At 43.8% G+C, this 21,224-nt stretch overlaps 1 protein-coding gene across 1 annotated transcript in view; it reads left to right on the top strand.

Moving 5' to 3' along the window:
• LOC139644647 (calsyntenin-2-like) overlaps nucleotides 1-21,224 on the top strand; it is a 210,408-nt gene that overhangs the window by 172,152 nt on the left and 17,032 nt on the right. Inside the window, exons 9-10 of the mRNA XM_071520090.1 lie at nucleotides 14,390-14,552; nucleotides 20,076-20,242. Of these exons, the coding sequence (XP_071376191.1) occupies nucleotides 14,390-14,552; nucleotides 20,076-20,242 (330 nt within the window). The remainder of the gene's footprint in view (nucleotides 1-14,389; nucleotides 14,553-20,075; nucleotides 20,243-21,224) is intronic.

Below are 21,224 nucleotides of genomic sequence, written 5' to 3'. Positions count from 1 at the left end.
GTCTAGACGTTTGTGCAGACGCGGGTTGGTGCGCTGTGTATCTGCGTAGGTGTGTGTGTGTGTGTGTGCGAGTATACGAGAAAGTGGAGACCTTTGATATCACTTTGTGGCAAAAGGGAGCGCAAAAGCCAAATAAAAGAAAAGAACAGCGCAGTAAAAGCCGCTGCTCAGTGCCATTCATCATATTAATCTGGGCCAAATGGGTTCACTGAATCCCTTCTTCTTCCAACGAATCTCTTCCTTTATCCTTCGCCCTTCCCTCCCTTCCCCTCTCTCTTTGTTTTTTCCAGCTATTTGTCTTACTTTCCAGCCAAATAACACTCCGCAAACTCCCCTCCCAGGCTTTCTGCCTACCCGAATCGTTTTTTTAAGAGGAAAAGTTTGCACACGCGGAGCATCTCCGGCCTCCGACTGGCCGAAACACTTCTTGGATGGAGGACGGCCATCAGAATCCGCAGTGAAGATTTATCGTACGGCTCCCACCCCGACCCGAAGTGTGGCGGAGAGACGGATAGAAGAAGAGATGGAGACAGAGTGGTGGAGGGATGGCACGCTTGGTGGAGGGCTGATAAATTTGGCGTAGGCATATTGGAGGTGCAGGTATTGTCAGGGTTTAGGCAATCAAGAGGAGGCGTGTGATGGATGTAGTGTGGCAGTAGGCGAGATGGCGCCATGCTTCTCCCCGGTCTCTCCATAGTTTGAACCTGTGGGACCTTGTTTCTTCCTTCTTTTTTCTTTCCAGTGTTTTTTCTGTTCCGCTCTTGCTTAGCCTCCTGTTGTCAAAATCTCTTTTTTCTCTCTCTCTCTCTCACTCTCTACCTCTCCCTTTCCCTCCCTCTCTGTATTTCCCTTCCCTCATCGACACGTCCGTCTTCCCTCGCTGCCACAGCCCTTTCCTGTATCGCTACATCTATTGCTATATTTATACAGCATACATCCAGCATACACTTAGTGACTCACCGGGTCTGCCTGCCTGATGCCAGACGGAAATCCAGCATCAGTACAGTACCCTGTACAGTATGAAGTTGGATTTCTGCCATTATCCTCGAGAACCATTACCTCCAACGCTTACCCTGTGCTACACTTGGCATATGTTTATGTGTTTACATGTTGCAAGATCTCCAAGACATGATTTAGCAGCATGGGCAGGACTTTGCACTGCATCTGCTCGAGCCCTCAGTGACTTGGCAAGCTTGGTGAAGCATTCTCAAGTGTATTTGACAAGTTGTTATTGAACCTGGGGTTATAGGCTTTTTTTTCAAGGCAGACATTTACACATGCAGACATCAGATGGGTCTGAGGAGATAGCTCTCAATGTGGCAATATCTGCTAATGCATAAATGCATGAACTTCTACAAAATAAATCTAGTGTATTTTATTTTATTTTTATTTAACCTTTATTTAACCAGGTCGATCCCGTTGAGATACAATGACCTCTTTTTCAAGGGAAGCCTGGCCAAGACAGCAGCCTAAGAAGCATTAAAATTGCAACAATTAAAAACAAACAACACCAACTCACACAACAAAATAAATAAAATACATGCTAGATATAAGCAACAGGATTAAGAATTTACATTAAAACAACAACAAGTGCGATATGTAGCTGCTACAAAATCTCTCATATGGTTTTTAAAAGTTCCAAGAGTGATGAGTTCCTTTAGATTCAATGTGTTCTGCAGTGAGTTCCAGGCAGCAGGTGCAGAGTACTTAAAACAGTGCTTCCCAAATTCAAAACGAACCGTTGGCACATTTACAAGTACAAATCGTTGGAACGTAAACAGTAATTGCTGTGGGTTTTAGAAATGTAATCACATAAATAGTGGGGGAGTAGACCTAGGATTGCTTTGTAAATAAAAGTGTACCAGTGCGTAAGGCGGCGCGTCGCCAAAGAGGGCCACTCAACTCGAGCATATAAGGTGCAGTGGTGAGTGAGGGCTCTACAACCCGTGATGAACCTTAAGGCACCGTGATACACAGAATCCAGAGATCGCAGACGATTCGCAGGGGCATTCATGTATAAAAGGTCGCCGTAGTCAAGCACAGGGAGAAAGGTGGCAGCAACCAACTTTTTCCTGGCAGCAAAAGAAAAACAAGACCTGTGACGAAAAAAGAATCCCAGCTATGTGAGATTTGAAAGAAAGCCGATCATCAATTAAAATGCCAAGATACTTGTAACAGGTCACAAGTTCAATCTCACACCCTTGTAATGATAAAATGCTGGGAGGGGACTCAGGTACTTTCCTGCCATTGGAGAAAATGATCAATTTAGTTTTGGCAGCATTTAAAACAAGTTTTAGCTCAATGAGCTGACGTTCCACAAGGTTAAAAGCGATCTGTAACTTGCCATGGGCCTCAACAAGGGAGGAGCCACAGCAGTATATGACTGTATCATCGGCATGAAAATGAAGTTTGGCATTAGGGACATTTCTGCCCAATGTGTCCACATAAATAACAAACAGAAGTGGGCCCAGAACTGAGCCCTGGGGCACGCCAGTAGAAACATTTAGCAGTGTGGATGAGTTGCCTGTAAAATAAACACATTGCTTTCTATCAGACAGATAATTATCAAACCAGCCAACGGCCTGCTCAGACAAACCAATATCAAGCAATCGTTGCTTCAAAATGGAGTGGTCCACTGTGTCAAAGGCCTTAGAAAGATCAACAAAGAGGGCTGTACAAATTTGTTTGTGATCCAGCGAGTCTATTATATCATTGGTGAATTTGAGGGAGGCTGTGATAGTGCTGTGTCGTTTCCTGAAGCCGGATTGAAATGGGGAGAGAATATTGTTAGTATGGAGGAAATCCTTCAACTGATCATTAACTAGACCTTCAAGGACCTTTGACAAAATGGACAACTTGGATATGGGTCGATAATTATTCAAGCAGGTAGGGTCCCCCCCTTTTAAAAGGGGTAAAACATAAGCAACCTTCCAAATTTCAGGAATACAATTTGTAGTAATAGTGAGGTTAAAAAGACATTGGAGGGGTCTAGCAATAAAATCAGCAGCTAACTTTAAAAAATAAGGTTCTAAACGATCTGGGCCTGCAGATTTAGTTATGTCCAGAGAGAGGAGAGCTCTACGGACCTCTTCCACTGAGAACAACCTAAAACTAAAGGAAGGTTGACCAACAGACATGTGACCAGCATCTGGAGTAGAAGGCACAGGATTAAGGGCAGGTGCGGCAATCGGGGGAGAAGACCTGGAGAATAGGGAGCCAGAGGCAATAAAATGCTTATTAAAACAATCAAGCATAGAAGCCCTATCAGTTACAGTAGTGGCATCATTAACAATACAGGGTGGGAGTTCACTATGATTATCTGTGGCTGAAATAGATTTGATCACTTTCCAAAATTTTTTAGGGTCATTTAAATTTTTGGTTGTTGCAGAGAGATAAAAATCAGACTTGGCTTTTTTGATAAGAAAGGTAAAACGATTTCTGAGTTGCCTAAAGATGAGCTTATCTGCATCGGACCTGGTCTTCCTAGCCTTAGCCCAAGCAAGGTTTCTATTATGCAGTAGATCGGCTAAATCAGGCGTGAACCATGGATTATCCCTCCCTTTAACCTTATATCTTTCGAGGGGAGCATGTTTATCAACCAGAGAAGAAAAACCTTCAGAGAAGAATTTCCATGCAGTCTCCACGTCATTAATTAATTCAATACGTCCCCAATTAAAATTATACAGATCATGGAAGAACCCCTGTTCAACAAAGGCCCTCATATTACGTTTTATCAAAATACGGGGTTTGGTTTCAGGGACTTTGGCATTTCTGACTGCAGCAATCACACAGTGGTCACTTATATCATTTGCAAAAACACCTGACATAGAGTACTTGTGTGGAGCATTAGTCAAGAACAAGTCAATTAAAGATGATTTATCAGGGAATTTTAAATTGGGGTGTGTGGGGTTCTCAATGAGCTGTGTAAGATTTAGTGAGACACAGACATCTTTGAAGGTATCAGATTTAGAATTTAGCCAATCCCAATTTAAATCACCGGTTAAGATTATTTCATTATAATTCAGGTCAGCTAACAACTGAGTCAAGAAGGTTAGGGCCTCAGCAATAGCTGGTGGGGGTCTATAGCAGCCCACAACAGTTACAGAAAACCTGTTTGACACCTCAAGATTTATGGCAAGGAACTCAAACTGTTTACTGAGTGATTTGGACAGCAAGACATTTACATTAAATTTGGATTTGCAATAAATTGCAACCCCATCCCCTTTCCTGGGACGGTCGGCCCTAAATACATTGTAGCCTTTAATGGAGATGGCTTTATCAGAGTAAGATTTACTGAGCCATGTTTCAGACAGAACAATGACATCTGCGTTAGTTGATTTTGCCCAAATGTGCAGCATATCAATCTTTAATGGCAAACTCTGAATATTCAGATGGATTATACCTAGTGTAGACATTATGACAGTGTTACACCTATGCTACATGTGTCCGATGCCTGTGCCTCCATTGTAAGCCTATGTAAATTCTTGTAATTGTAAGAGGTTTGGTCAGATCTTAATCACAAGCATGTCTCAAAGGGCTTTACAGAGAATAAGCCTACCTAGATCTAACTGATCAACAACCAATCATAGAAAAGAATGATGTAACACAAACTTAAGGAAGCAGAAGAACAAAGCACAAGACACAATAGCAAGTTCTAGGAAGACATAAACTACCCAACACCACCAACCTTAGACGTCAATCCATTAAAGGAAAAACTCTCAAGAAAACCTCACACAGACTCTCTCTCTCACACACACACACATACACACAGGTCCCTGGTGCCAGCACTAGACTACAGCGGCCCACTTTGCACTTTACTGCACTCCCATCTGGCCCTGTTCCAAGCCAATCGCTGCCACACTTAGCGCAGCAGCGAGAGTTTCTGTCTCCACAGTTTGACAGCTGTTGCCGTTGATTTGCTGATTGGAAAAGCAGCGATAGTCTTAAGTACTGAAGCCTGTTTGCGTTTTTTACACCCCGGCGGTCCTGACAAGAGAACGAAAAGAGGGGAGGGTGAAAGATAGGGCTCAGACTTTATAGGATTAGACCAATGTATTGGCTATCAGGCAGATATCGGCCAGTTATCTCATCCACCTCTGCACCTCTGTAGCTTCAGCAGAGGATTCTAACTAAGATCAACTGAGGTCAAATAAAGTAAACACCATTTCTGCAAGTGAACGATCTGCATTTAACAGAATTGCAAAGGAAAATGCTTCAGGGGCACATTAGCCCAAAAGTTGATTTTGGGCCAACATATTCCCAAAAGCACCACTAAGAAATTGCCCAAAAATTACAAGGAGAAAAAAACATTTTTGTGCAGGTTTGTGGATTTTTTAGACAGTTGGATTGTCAGGAGAAAGGACTGGATGTGTGCTGACAGACTGGCTGACGATGTGGAGTTGAGCCTGTCAGACAGTCAGCACAGCAGTTAACAAGTGACCCATGGAAATTGGTACATCCAATTTCAAAGTAGCACAGAGGAAGGGAGGAGAGGGGAGGAGATAAGAGAAGAGTTGGGGAATGAGAGGAGTGGAGTGAATTTTTTGAATTTGGACTTTTAAACTTAACTTTAAAATTCAAACTTCAGTATTACAATATTAATACTGGGCTAGTAACCATTGGGCCAGGCTAGTAGAAATTACATCCTAGATGGGCTAGAACCCAATATTAGTAAGTTCCTCCCCTGGAAAGGCAACAGAGCGATATCAACATGAACCATTTCTTTTAGCAGCAACTGTGCAGCAGTATGCAAAGTGATGGGAAGGTCCGACCCTAACCCGCCCTGCATATAAAACTGATTTCAGCACTACAAAGAGCACAATTCAATTCCCAAATGACACAAGGGTTTTTTTTTTGGCGCAGTGGCACAATGACAGATTCAGAAAAAGTTTTGTGTGGAGAATGTCTCCTTGTGCATGTAACCTGAAAGCAGAGCAGATTAAAAGTGGCCAAGGCTCAAAATAGGTAAAAAAAATTTTGCCCAGAGCGGTGGTGCTGAAAAGATGTGCACCACAATGGTAAAGCAGTTTTAACCAGGTGAGAGGGAGACATTGGAGCTGTCCGTGGACTTACTGTAGACATTAAAGCCTCCTGTAGTGACTGCATGTTCCGTTTCTTTTGTTTTTCATTAAATCGCATGGCAGCGAGAGCGTGAAAATGATCAAGCCAATATCCAGCATTTGGGTTTTACTATTTGCCTCGTGTGTTTTCTTCTGATCATCTCTGCACTTTTTTTGTTTACTTTGGTCCCTCCCTCTGTTCTCGGTTTGAAACAGACCTGCTCTATCCACGGGGATTTATAAAGGAAACATGCAAGGTAATCAGGAGCGCTTCTGATACGTAATTAACTGCAATTTCACAAATCGTCACCTCTCCTGGGCCCCGGAAAACACAGTGCTTGGATGGAATCGGAAATCAAACGTGTGTGTTCACTGCATATGCGAGTATGTGAACGTACGTTTGTGCTAAACACATATACTCGCTTAGTATTGATTCATAAACATCTGCCCAGTTTATCCATCAATTATATGTCCAAATGAACATTGTTATAAAAAGGAGTTCTTCACTCATTCACTCATTGTATCGCTCTATATAAACCTAACAGGGTGAGAGTGTCAATGTGATCAGTCACTGTAAAATGGCCAAGCAGCCTGAAAACCCTATGGTGATTAGTGTGTATGCGTGTGTGCGTGTGTGTGTGTGTGCGTGTGTGTGTGTGGCCCATTATGAGCTGGTGGAGAGGTCATTTGGCTGTTGACTCCCAGTCTCTGCCGGGAGCTGCTGTATAATTGCTACTCTAATTAGTCACTTTTGCCAGCCGGTAATTCATAGTCACCTTCAAGTACATCCCCTATACACACACACACACACACCCTGTATACACACACAAGTGCACACAAACATACACAGAGGCCTGTATGAATGCATGCACGCCCACACATCCACCACCCCCCCCCCACACACACACACACACATCCATCAGAGAGTGTTTCTCCACTATCACTCTCTTTTAATTGTAATTATAGGCTGTCAGACACCCAATTGTGGGTGCTCACAACAATTGACACTATTTCACTGAATGGTTTCCATGTTGACACCGTGTTGACCGTGATTTATGGCAATTATCTGTTACTAAACAACACTTTTGCTAATGAATCTGGAGGCTGAGTATTTCTGGCTTGATAAATGCGATTGGATGAGAGCCTTTGCTGACAGTCACATATCACTAACTGACTAAAAGTAGAAAGACAGTGTTGACAGACAAATGACAAATGAACGATTTCTGTAACCACATATTGTCTGCAGGTCCTGACAAAGTAAAGATTACCTCAAGGCCTCAAAAGTCCTTGAACACTGTTGAATACAACCTTAACTTTTAAAAATGTTGCAATTTCTTGGTGCAGTTTTTCTGGTGAGAAATCAGATAGGTCAAAAGTTTATTCAGTTCATTTCAGTGGCAAAATTGGTCTTACATTCTAACAAATTCTAACTTAGATTTACCTTGATGAAACTTGTCTCAATACTGGAACTGTTTTATGTTATAAATATTGTTGATTATTGTATAGTATTTTTTTTTCCAAACCAAATAATTCACCATCTCAATATGATTTAAATATATAAACTGCTATTTGATGTTTTTTGAAAATGTATATTTTGCATACTGCTTTAGCAGTACTGTTTCTGATAAACAGTTATGACACTAAAATCACTGAATTGATAGAAAGGGAAACAAACTGTAGTAGTTACAGATACAAAGTGACATCCCTCTCTTCTGCCTCTCCTTTTTCTTAATGTGATCATTTCCAGGATCATTTGCTTGGTACCATACCTGAGATCCAATTTCCCCAGCCAATCCAATCCCTTCATTTTCTGCCTCTACTTTGCTTTCACTTTGCCTCTCCCCTACAGTAACTCTCTGGCTCCTCCTCCCCACCCCTCCTTAAAGTCACCTTGCTCCCAACACTCATCAATCTCTGTTGTGGATCCTTCCTCCAGCAGGCCCTATACCGCTCCTCCCCCCTTCCCTCGCTCCCTCACCCTCTTTCTTCCATCTCCCCCCCCCCCCCTCCCCTCTCTCTCCTACCCTCCCTCAGTCCTCTTTCCCCCTTCCACATTACAAGCTAAGAATAGCCTCATGTTTGGACTCTTTCATTTCTTTCTTCCTGTCTAGTCATTCCTACATTTCTCAGTTTAGAGCTACAATATGCAACTTTGTGGCTTGAGTCAGCAAAATGTACTGCAAGTCCTGTCCTCTTCCCCCTCAGTTGGGCAAGTTCATACCCCAACACTTGTCACTCATCTTGATGATAATGAACTCTGTGGGATAATCAACCTTAATCCCACAATGGCCATTTTGATCACATCACACTTGATGTGAGACATTCTACCCAAAAGATTGGCATATATATAAAACTAGTGTCATTTCAACACATAAATTGAGGACTTCAGATAGACCTAAGTTATCAAATTAGCAATCTTGGGAACAAGTACAACGACTGAATTTAGCAACAAAGTTAGCTATCTTACTAGTTAGTTTGCCACTAGCTAGCTACCTAGGCTAGATTCCAGTAGGCTAGCTATAGTAAATGTATCTGAAGTAAATGAATCTGTGAAAAGATAAATGTTTGTCCAATTCCGTAGGACATAGTTGGGCTGTACTTGCTCCTCCAGGTAGAGGTTCCCGCCCCGAGTGTGATGTAAGTTCAAAATGGCCGCCATAGGAATAAGGTCCATCTAGCACTGCTCGTTTGCTATGTAGAAAACAGCAGCTAGTTAGCATTGTGTCAAGCAGTATGCAAGCCTGCTCTGCAGTGCTTCTTAGCCATTTTGCCTCCTTCGGCGTGGAAAAGCAATGTTGATGTTTACCTCTGGTTTTGAATGGGTCTTGTTTCCCGCATTTTTAGCTTTGTTGTATTTTATTGTCTTGCTGCTTTCCGCCATTGTTGTTGTTGTTGCTGTGACTTCCCTGCAGTGTGGCTGCTAGCCTCACTTTGACAGCCGCAATCCAGCTCACTGCTGCCATGTCCACCGCAGCGGTATCTACACCCCAAAATGGCCCAAACATCATTGAAAAACCAATTTCAGGCAAACAGCAGGATTTAGGCATAAACACACAGGGTCAGAGACAGAAACAGACACAGCCTGATAATACATAATGTGTCCCATTTATCTGCTGTAATTTCAATGTGAAAAAGTATATTGCATATTGCAGCTTTAAATCTGTTTTTCTCTCCTGTCTCCTGTCATCCCACTTCCCCTCTCGCTTTCTTCTCAGCGCCTGTTCTTACGCCATTTCCCATCCTCTACCCCCCTTTCATCCTCTCTTTCCCTCCGTCTCCACCCATCTTTCATCTTCACCCTCCCTCTTTTCTTTCCCGTCACCCCACCCACCCACCACCCCCTGGTCTCAAATCATCTCATCTCTCTTCATTCTTCTTCTTCTTTTTTCCCCATCTTTCTATCTCCTGTTTGAAGTGAGAGGGTTAGGGGGGGGAGGGGGACAGGTCTCTTTAAGACTTTCAACTCCAAAGGACTTGAGGCAACAACTCCCACAGTCAGATTCTAATAGAGACAGAGGAAGAAGAAAAGAGAGTGAATAAGAAAGGGAGGGAGAAAGGGAGAGAGAGAGATCGCGATTTTGTTTTCTTCTCGGCATCGAGTGCCCAAGAGATGATGAGGGATCTTTGATGTGCAATGTTTCCGTTCTCTACCTCTCCCTCTCTTTCTTTCTCTGTCCTCTGGTTGTTTCACGTCCTCTCTCTCCTTTGTTTGTGTGGTTATTTATTTCATTCGTTCCTTCCGTCTGTCAATTTGCATAAGGCAGAGACAGAGAGAAGGGGGGAGGTTGGGGAATAGGAAACTTTTTGCTTCACTTTCATGAGCGGGGCGAGCTGGAGCAGCTCTCCTACTCCTAAACTTCAACTTCAGCTTTGAAGTTTTGAAGTTGACACTTAATGGTGGTGGATTGACTTGTGTGTTTATGTGTGTATGAATCCTAGACTGTAAAAAAAGATGGACATGGTAAGTGTGACGTCACCCATAGGTTTCTGAAGGGCCGGAATCTCTCTCTCTCTATTTTTCTCTCACACACACACACACACACACACACACACACACACACACACACACACACACATACACACACACCCTCACAGTGCCCTGTGGCATACCTCAATAGCCCAGCTTTGAGCTAGTGCCAGTGTATAGTTGGTCCCTGAGCTATTTCCAATCCTGAGGCCTAGCACTGGGCACTGATTCCACCCCCTAAACACACACACACACCACACACACACACACACACACACACACACACACACACACACCACACACACACAACCAGTCACAAAGTATCTCCATCTGCGTCCAGCTGGTGGCTTCCCAAGCACAGCAGTGCACCTGTTCTCTCAAGCTCTAATCATTTTTCTGACAAGGAGTCGGACTTTGGTGCAATCAACTGGATTCATTAGCTGCTTATCATGCTCTAAAAGTTAACCATCTTCATCGACTTGACCATCGTCTCATTAATTGCCTGAGGGTGGGCTGATCTCGTGGTTTTGTTGCAATGGTGAACTTGCAGAAACCAACCAGCTGCTGCATAGAAATCTGAGCAATATAGAGGAAAAGCACTGAAAATGCATCATTAGAAAAATCTAAATCCAGCGCTGAGTATCTCTTGCTCTTTGTCTTAGCTTCCTCCCTCTCTTTCTTTCTCAGACACGTGCGCACTTACACTGCGTTCACACTGCCATCAATGTACTTAATGTGTTGACCACTTTTGATACATTGTGGCCGGTGCTGGAGTTCCTGACTTTGGAGTTTTGATTAGTGTGATACCATCCCACGGAGTAATATAATTAACTATACGTTCTCATGCTAATTTTGAAATGTATACCTATATTTTATTTTGCTATCAAAGAATAACTTGTGCATCTTACTGTTAACGTACATACTGCAACAGTAATCACAGCTACTGTAATGATGTAATAAAATCTAATATTTAAGCTCCAAATAAATGATTTCCCTCCTAAAAATAGTACACAAGAACTTACCATTAGTTTTTAAGTGATTTATTCCTGTACTCCTTTAAGTAATAATTATACAGCATGGAAAAACTCTGGATTGCAGTGACCAACTATATTGGTATCAGTATTGACCTTCAAAAGGGGTTTCATTATTTGATGTGTGTATTTGTAACTTGATGGTTGGCTTTTCATTATTTGATGTGAATATTATTTTTATATTGTGAGCATTCATTATTCATTGTGGTCATTTATTATTTAAAGATTGTACATTTGTATAATTCAATGTGATGATTTATTGTTGGATTGTGGCATGAAAAATGTTCCATACATGTCGGTCTAACCCTATAGTCACATGCACCTCCAGTCTAGTATGGACATGTGTGATAATTCAGGGAATAAGCTACAAGTAGTCCTTGAATTGTTCATTCCCTCAACCTCCCCCATCCCCGGGAGGGATCTCCCACTGACATCTCAACCCAGCTGAGCGAGCCCCCTCTGGTGCAAGACCGCTGCTGTCTCCCCTTTGAAGCATGGAAGAGGAAGTCACTCACTAGGCTCTCGACTCCCATGTGGGCACCGAGCTCTCTTTGAAATACCGATCAGCAAAAACAAGGAGGAATCTGTGCAAGGGGAGGGTAGGGCATTGTCTGTGTGTGTGGACTGTATGTGTCGGGGGAATTGGTGTGTGTGTGTGTGTGTGTGTGTGTGTGTGTGTGTGTGTGTGTGTGTGTGTGTGTGTGTGTGTGTGTGTGTGTGTGTGTGTGTGTAACCTGCTTTACACACACAGCATGCATCCTGATCTGATTGAGCAAAAATGCATAAAATCCAAGTGTAAATGCACACTGAATATCTGATCACCCAAACCATCAGAAATAAACGCACAGATCCAATAAGTAAACGCTCACAAATCTAACAGGAGGCACGCAGATCAGATAGTAACATACTGGTCAAAAATGAATTGGTGGAGGGGGAATACGCAAAACGAGGTGTTTACTGGCAATTTCAAATACATAAATGTTACAAGAGGACGCTATGTGCTGCAGCAGTTGACATGTTTTGGTGAGGGGAAAGAGAAATCCAATTTCAATGTGCAAACTGGAGATGCATTTTAATGTCAGGGAAGCTAAATTCCATCTATAGACACAGTTTCAATAGGAGGCCGATGTGAACCCCAGGTGTGAAGCGCTCCCGTGCGCCTGCGTGTGTTTTTACGCACGTCCCAACATCCTAACAAGCGAATCAAAGCCGATCTCATCAATATCAATCAAATCAGACGCCGCGTCTAAACCACAATGAGATTATCCCCTATCGATGTAGAGCGCCACCCCGGCAGATACGGCGTCGCGCGTATGCGTTTAGCAGCTGTGCGGAGCGATCACCGATAAGCCAGATGTTGCACCTCGCACCTCGATAGCAGTGGAAATGAACTGGATTGATTAGAGCGCCCATCTGCCGTCGCTAGCGCGGTGTTAAGAAGACCGGCTGCGGAGCGATCTTCGTTAGAGAGGGAGAGGTTACCCAGGGCTAAGTGTTCAAAGGCTGGCTCGGGTTACACCGGGCGAGCCGAGAGGAGAGAGGGGTGAAGCTCAGCCCAACGAGCGGCCATCGCTGGCATCGCTGGGGTGAAGGGGTAAAGCTTAGCCTGCAGCGGAGGGAAAGAGAGATATATATATAGAGAGAGAGAGGGAGAGAGCCAATTAAAATGCACAGCAAGGCAGGGTGAATGGTCAGGCATACTGTAGAGTGGCACAGTTTATCATATTTCAGAACAGGTTAAGCAGGTAATGTTCTGAGGCGTCTTCAGCCAGCATGAAGCGCAGGGGAAACCGCTTCACTTTAGAGCTGCACTAGGCAAGATTCTTATGTAAAAATACACCCATCTTATCAGCCTAAATCACAAAGTGGAGCAGCAACAAAGAAAAGTGTCCCATTCCTCCCTAATTGAGACCCCGTAGATTTGTCCTATTAACAGGAACAGAAAGTCAGCAATAGAAACTAGAGTGAAATACAAACTCTGTCCTATAAAAGACACCAACGATGGCTGAGCCTCTTCACCACCACTAAGACACTGAGAAGACGTTCGGTTTACTGACGGCACCTTACAGGATTTCTGGGTAGTGAAGACCTTCAAACTTTCCAAAAATTCAAACGGCTATCGCTCACTGGAGCGAGAGAATAAAAGGAGAGCAAAGGATGAGGGAGCAGGCGAGGAGGAGGGCGAGCTCGGCTGCATCTGCCAGGAAACCTTGGCTCAATACTCAGGGCATAAGATATGACTTGTCACTCCGCTGGGGCAGAGTGTGTGTGTGTGTGTGTGTGTGTGTGTGTGTGTGTGTCCATCTGTCGAGCTTCTCGCCCATTTGTCTGTCTGAGTGTGTGTCTGCCACTCTGCTGGTCTGTGTGTGTGTGTGTGTGTGTGTGTGTGTGTCCGTGTCCGTGTCCCTCTGTCGGCATGTGTCTACATCTCTCTGCCTGAATGGAAGAAAAAATGCTAGTTGTCAGTCAGTGATGTGGCTGCAGGCAGACAGAGAGACAGACAGACAAACTTGCTAGTACACACACACACGCGCACACACACACACACACACACACACACACACAGGTAACCCCTCTTGCCCTCAAGGATGGTCTGGACAACACTGATTGCATAGTGTTGTGCATGTGGTTCATAGTTAATATTTTACAGCTGCGTGTGTGTGTGTGTGTGTGTGCGTGTGTGTGTGTGACCGTGACAGGTAATTGGGTGGACTGCACTCCTGGTTCAATTCAGATATGGAGAAAGAGAGAGAGGGATGGAGAGTGCTGCAGGAGAGAATGACTCACACACACATACGCATGCATGCATGCACACACACCCGACAGGGGGAGAAGTCAGTGACTGATTCATGACAAACATCACACAACTTGCTTCCTCAAACTTACAGGCTCCATGGTTGGCGACATGTTTCAGTAGGGTGGCATCAAAATTAACATTCAGTCAGTAGAACAATCAGTCAACTTATGTAAACCTATACAAAGGTGACAAAGTGGATCGATCATTCAAAAGTCTAAACCAATGGAATATGAGTCAGGGAGAGAAAGGCAATTTTATTTGATTGGAGGAGCGGAGGGGTCGGAATGTTCAAAAATCGGATGGCTTTATTAATTAGAATTTTATATTTACACCTAGTTAATTTCATGGGGACTTTAAATGAACTGTTATGCGGTCACAGGTATGACTTTATTGCATATAATGACTTCAAACATGACTCGGCCAATCAGAGCTGAGGCCCGGAGCTGTCCGTTTCATAAGAGGAGGATTCTTGTTTTGATGATATCTATATCGCTGACTGTCTCTCTCTCTCTCTCTCTCTCTCTCTCTCTGCCAGATCTGTGACAAGGAGTGGCACTACTACGTCATCAACGTGGAGTTTCCCGTGGTGACGCTCTACGTGGACGGCGTGACCTACGACCCCTACCTGGTGACGGACGACTGGCCCATCCACCCCTCCCAGATCGACGTGCAGCTGACAGTTGGAGCTTGCTGGCAAGGTGGGAAGGGAGGAGCTTAATGATGGTGATGATGATGATGATATGGAGATGATGGCACAAGTGGTAGAAGTTAAGGATGAGCGTAAATATTGAAACGGAGATTTAAATTAACATATAAAAGTGGTAGTAGAATTGTTTGACTCAGGGCCGCTGCCTGTACGCCGCTTCCATACGTGAAAATTTGTAAGAATGTTCTCAAAAGGAATCAGTAGCAGGTATGGGAGCCACTGAGTGTGTTCTTTGGCCTTGAGTGATCAGTGTGATTAAGAGGAGCACTTAGTCTGCCTTTGACACGCTATGGATCAGGCCTGAATGAAAGCGCACAATGGAACTGTCCTTTAAAGCGATGGCTGCCACTAATTGCACCAGAATACAAGAAAGGCCACTTTTTCATACAGCGCAGCACACGGCGGCTTTGATAGCCCAAATGAGAGTGCTCAATGACGCTTAGTCTTAGATAAAGCGACAAGATATATCTTTTTCTGCAGGGGGCAGGAGCAGGTCATCTCAAATCCCTTTCGTCTGCTGCAGTTACCCCCCCCCCCCTCCCATTCCTTTCACTGAATGCTCCAAGCCTTTAGGAGGATTAAAAGGGCCTTGAATAGAAAAGGGAGTTCAGACACTATTTCTGCTTCTTTTAGTGGGGGCTAAGCCTCAGTAAAGAGTTGTAAAGACGTTACTGATATCTTAACACAAGCCATTAGCCACAGCAGATCGCCTTTTCGAAGCGCTGGGCTTTAAGTGGATAGCATGTCGATTGCAAGCATCTTGCAAAGACCAGCTCTTTCCTTGTCAAAGTTGTCTCAGACTTCCGGAGCCTCAGTTCTTGGAGTGTATTTTAGAACAATGTGGTAAAGAAATCATGCATTTGAGGGATTGCATTTGTGGGTTTTCCTCTGTTTTTTGTTGTGTTGCTAATTGGCATTGCAGAGACACTGATGTGAAGGAATAGGCATGGGTGGAAAATGTTAAATGATGGAACTGAGAGTTCAGAGTGGGCAACAGGAATGAGACGACAGTATGCAAATGGATGGCAGAGTAAATAAAAAGTCTGTCAGTTCAAAACAACATGGTTGCACTTGGCAGTCGTGATATTTTGCAATATTTAATTGAATTTCATGACACAAACTGCTTTCATCCCTCCGGCCTTCATCAGTGTCTGTGGATAAAATATCCCCTTTATCGCAGGTGAATCCAATTCAATCAGATTACTCTCACATCAAGTAGGATTGCATCAAGTCATATCAACTCTATCTATCACAAAAGTGTTAGTACAAATCCATAACCTGGTGGTTGAGAAAGGGCTTGTTAATTGCACTTGAATGACAAAGATAAACATATATTCTAGGGTTAGATCCATTTATTGGTTTGCTGATATAACGCCTTGCAGTAAAAATTGGATAACGGTCAGTCAATGTCATCCACTGTAAATATGATGGAGGTTCCTCCCTGACCACAGCTATGCTTTTATTATTAACAATTTTATATCAGATGTCTTACCAGAGAAATCATTCCAGTGTGGTGGGGGAAGATTTTAATCAACAGTCTGTAAAACCTGCAGTGAAACCTGCCTCACCCTGCCTTAAAGCAATGTTCCACTTAGTTTTAACATGGGGGTTATTTGGCACTTGACCGCCATGAAAACCAGAATATAAACTAATCACCAAGATTGGATGCAGCTGGATGAGTTTGTGGTGTTCAGATTTTTACTTCCAATTCATTTGAATGAGGCCACAAAAATAGCCTGAAAACTGACATTTAACACCGTGCCTCCGCCACGAGAACATCTGCTATGTTCTCGTCTATCAATACAAATGCTATTTGGCGAAATTATGTTGTTATGACATTGAAAATCACAGTAGCGGGACCTGTTGTTGAATCTGTGTTAGGATACGGATCAAATTAGACAGGAAATACTGAATCTTTCGTCATTTTTTTTTTACGCTTTTTTGTCATAGAGGTGGGCAAATTTAAAGATATTGAATGTCAGCGCAAAGTATTGGCTTCAGTCCCAAAATGTCAGTATCAGCCTAACCGTACTATATTCAACCTGTTGGTTGAGAGGAACTTGGCAACTAGGATTAATGTGCTTCAGTGAGCACCAGGTGATGAGCCGTTCCTAAGACAGCCAACATCCCGCTGAAGGACATCTGACACATTTTTTACACCATAGGAAAACCACTAGATTGCATTGCTCATTCATGCTGCATGGTGTATGCTGTTTTCAGGGCCATGTATGAACCAGCGCTGTGTACTCTTGAGCTTGTTAGCGTGACTCCCGGCAACATCAAAGCGCCGACTCTTCCGGTCGCTGAGTGTGGTGTTTGTTGATTTTCATTCTCTCCTATTTTCTAATAGAAGGGTTGCTCCCCTCCCGTCTTTCCTCCTTCACCTCGGAGAGTCTGAAGTGCCCGCCGCGCCGCTTTCACACAGTCAGCCTGTATTTACCCTCCGACCTGTAGGAGTGTGTTGGTGTTAAGAAGTGCGTCGCGGTCGGAGAGCGAAGGCCAGCGCACTCTTTCTTGTGCTCCCTCTGTCACTTAATCGCACACTCAACCCCTCTCTGCCTGCCTGACCTCCATCATCACAGCAGCACACATGCAAACATGCAGGCGGGAGGGCAGAGTGTGTGGGGGAATACACACACACACACAAACACACATAGAGACATATATACTGTATTTACAGGTACACACACACAGACACCCAGTGCACTCTCTCACATTCACACAACGCAGATGCACACATACAGATGCACAAACATGCATGCAAACAAACACACAGCACTATCTCCCTCTCTTTCTCTCTCATTCCCACACACACACACACACACACACACACACACACACAAACATAATGATCCTATTCTCCAGCTCACCCATGCCTCTCCAGTCTCCTTTTGTTTGCTCTTTTGGAAACGGCGAGAATAAAAGCGGGCAAAGCAATAGGTTTCAGAGAGCCGGAGAGCGAGGCGGGCTGGACGGAGCGGGCAGAGGGAGCTGACACCATGTAAAAACCACACTCTGTAAAGTGGAGCGATCAGCGGTTTTATCACCCGTATCATTCCCGCTCCGCAGCGTCTCGATAATCCCCTCTCCTCGGCTTTTCTGGGGTTTTTTCTCCCCCCCCCCCCCCCCCCACCCCCACCCCATCCCCTCTGTCTGGGACCCTTAATGGTTTCTCTGGCCGCGGCCTAAATTGATAACATCTGTCAGAGCGGGACAGAGCGGATAGGCGGACATCTTGAGAGAGGGATGGAAAAGGGGAGGAAAGTAGCAGTTGATTTAGGGAGGGAGTGGAGCGAGATGGGGAGGGGAGGACAGGGAGGGAGAGCAGGTGAAGCAAAGAGATAGCAGAAGGCCTGGGAGTCAATTGGGTTTGGCAAGGTGTGGCACTCGCCCAAGTGAGTCCAAATTTGATCTTGTGCTGTCTATCATTATAATTGAGAGCAATGATTAGGCAAAAATGGACCAATGCTCCCTCTAAGCTGTTTGGGGGCCAGTAGGTGTAATAAATTATCACATTGCCCAACATGTTTTTAAAAATGATCTTTTGACATCTCTGCTTTATTGGGCAGTTAACAGTAGAGAGAGAGACAGAAAGAAAGGGGGATGACATGCAACAAAGGTCCTAGGCTGGATTCAAACTCAGAAAGTAGCAGGTTGAGCCACAACGATGCCCCCAAATACTTGTCAGTCATCAATCATTGCTTCACTTTGTCCCCAGAAATTAAGTCGATATGTAAGCAGCTTTGGAGGTTTCGGTGGCAAATGAAATTAGATGCAGGGACTTTGCCGTAGCTTAGTCCTTTCAGTGGATTAGCGGCAGAAGTGGAGAGAATGGGGCGAAGAGAAGGGAGGAGGAGGCGAGGCAAGAGATTTAAAAAAAATAAAAAAAAAGGGGAGAAGGAGGAAGAAAGAGATGGAAAGGTGAAGTTTTGATACCCCGAGCTGGTAACCTTTCAGCTAATGAATGGTTTTGAGGTTCCTCTCGTTGGTATTGGCCTTTGTGGAGTTCAGAGGAGGTACTTCAAATGTGTTGAACTTTTCTTTACCTTTATTTAGCCCACTTTTTTTTAACACTTGCTCTTTCACAGCAGCACCTTGCTGTACACTTGCGCGGTTAGGCTGGGGGCACAAAACATGACTTTTGGGCCCGTAACAGCCATGATTTAGGCAACAGAAGTGATTATTAGAGATTGGACCAAGTCGGTGCTCGTTCAGGACCGTCGCAAGGGATGGTCAGCACAGATGATCTTGTAGTGTGTGAGGGACCTCATGCTCCACCTGCATGTTCATTTTGGTTCTATCTTGTAGGTGAGCTTGTGTTCTTGAGAGAGTAGTTGTGTGGTGTTAGGTACAACTCTTGTGTGTGATCCTCATGTCAAGTGTGTGATCCCCAAATCTACCTGGTCGTCAAGTGTATGTTCCCCAAATCAAATCAAGTGTGTGTGCCACTACAATGCAATACCAAAAAAAATTATGTATGTGATGTCCAGTGATGTAGTGTGTCTCCGGTCTTGCACACATTTCACTTGGGAGCTCCACTGGGGCACTTCAGAGATGGAGCGCCTTGCTCAAGGGCACCTCAGAGGTCGTTACTGAGTGACTAAAGAGTGCTAATTGTTCATCGGTGTTGCCTTCCAAAGATGAAAGCACTCCAATGAGCGAGGTGGCTGTTCCCTTACTGCTGGAAAAGAAACACCCATGAATCTGACCGGCTTTTCATCTCATACAATTCCCAGTACTGATAACATTGCCACCTTTTGGCTATTTTACACAATATATTATATAAAATTGCCGGTATAGAGGGGTTTTGGTAGATAGTACCATTTATTTTATTCTATAATCTATAATTATTGGGTGGTGACAGCAGATAACAAGCACCTTGAGATTTCATTGTATTTTAAAGTGTGCTATATAAATAAAATTCATTATTATATTATTATTAGCCATGCTATTATAGCAGTGTTAGCAAGCATGCAGTTCACTAAAACACCTATCTAATCAAAATAAATTTAAAATGATTTAAAGCAGAACCCTGCTGTGTGCATGCTTTTGTGAGTTAAATTGATCATACATTGAAAAACCACCCGTAAAACAAATATATTCCTTATTAAAATCAAAGAAACATCAGTGTGTCACTTAACTTATTGTTACATAGGTTTAGAATAGGACAGACATGAACTATACTGACACTAGCAAGCATGAGTACACATAACAGGCAACACAATAACTAATAAAGAAGCAAGGCTCAGTGTGCATGTTTCTAGAGTAATCTTTTTGTCAATCATTTCTTCATATTGTAATCTGTTTGACATCTGTGCCACAGCATGGGATAATCAGTGCTACATAATGTGCCACTCATATATATAAAAATGATATATATAAATCACTTGTTAGTCAACACAAAAGACTCATTCTCACCACAGGTAACAGGTAAACAAGCATTGTTTATTGGAATATAAAAATGTGTGTGTGTGTGTGTGTGTGTGTGTGTGTGTGTGTGTGTGTGTGTGTGCAGGTGGTGAGGTGACCAAGCCGCGGTTCACCCAGTACTTCCGGGGCAGCTTGTCTGGTCTGACCATCCGACCAGGGAAGATCGAGAGTCAGAAAGTCATTTCCTGTCTGCAGGCCTGCAAGGAAGGACTGGACATCAACTCCCTGGAGAGCCTGGATAAGAGCATCAAGGTGCGCACACACACACACACACACACACACACACGAATGCACAAAAAAACAAACTCACAAACCCAAATGCACATACAAGTGCACTTATACACATGTAGACACACACACATTTTGACACACACACACACATGGACGGATACATGCACACGCACACACACACACACACACACAGATGCACAACATACATACGAGTCTGTGCAAGCACACACACACACATGCACACAGACAAGCATACACACGGATGCATACACACAAACACACCACAGAACAACCCCATAGGCACACAGATACACATGGCCATGTAACACACACTCTGTCTCCCACACACACACACACACACACACACACACACACACACACACAGAGACAACACAAACACAAATGGCCACACTTACAGATAAAAATACACCACTAGAATACAATAAAATATCATCTGCAGATGACAGTAATACAGAACAAGGTTAGTACACAATATGTTTTTTTCCAATTGTCCAACCCAATTGGACTTCATGTCCCTTAGCAATTAATTTCCCATTGTCCTTTTTCTTCTACTTCCCATTCATAGTTTCAGAACTTTCATTAATTATGTTCAGTCTCGTTTTACCAGCGTTGTTTCTTCATTTTGGTTTTCTGAAACCTCCTCTGATTATATTCACATACACATTCTCCTCACTCTGACATGTCTACACACACACACACACACACACTCACACACACATTTTGCTCCATATCCCAGCTGAGAGAAGGGATGGATGCTATTTCTTAAAAAAAATCACCCTGCACTAAATCACCAATCGGCTTCCTCCAAACTCTCCAACCTCCTTCTTCTTCTCTCCCTCTTTCACCGGCTCAGCTAATCCATCTCCCTGCACTGAGGAAGATAGAAGACAGAGAAGATGGATGGGGGTTTGTGCAGACCCCAAGGCCCCCCACCTCTCTCCGTCTTTAACTCTTTCTCTCTTTTTTCTCCCTCTTCCCCTCC

The sequence above is a fragment of the Centroberyx affinis genome, unplaced genomic scaffold (assembly GCF_046629955.1).
Source record: "Centroberyx affinis isolate AG114_WGS23_722 - 3 ecotype Tasmania unplaced genomic scaffold, CSIRO-AGI_Caff_v1 ptg000766l_1, whole genome shotgun sequence".
NCBI classification, from domain to species: Eukaryota; Metazoa; Chordata; class Actinopteri; order Beryciformes; family Berycidae; genus Centroberyx; species Centroberyx affinis.
This window is presented reverse-complemented; position numbering and strand designations above follow the sequence as displayed.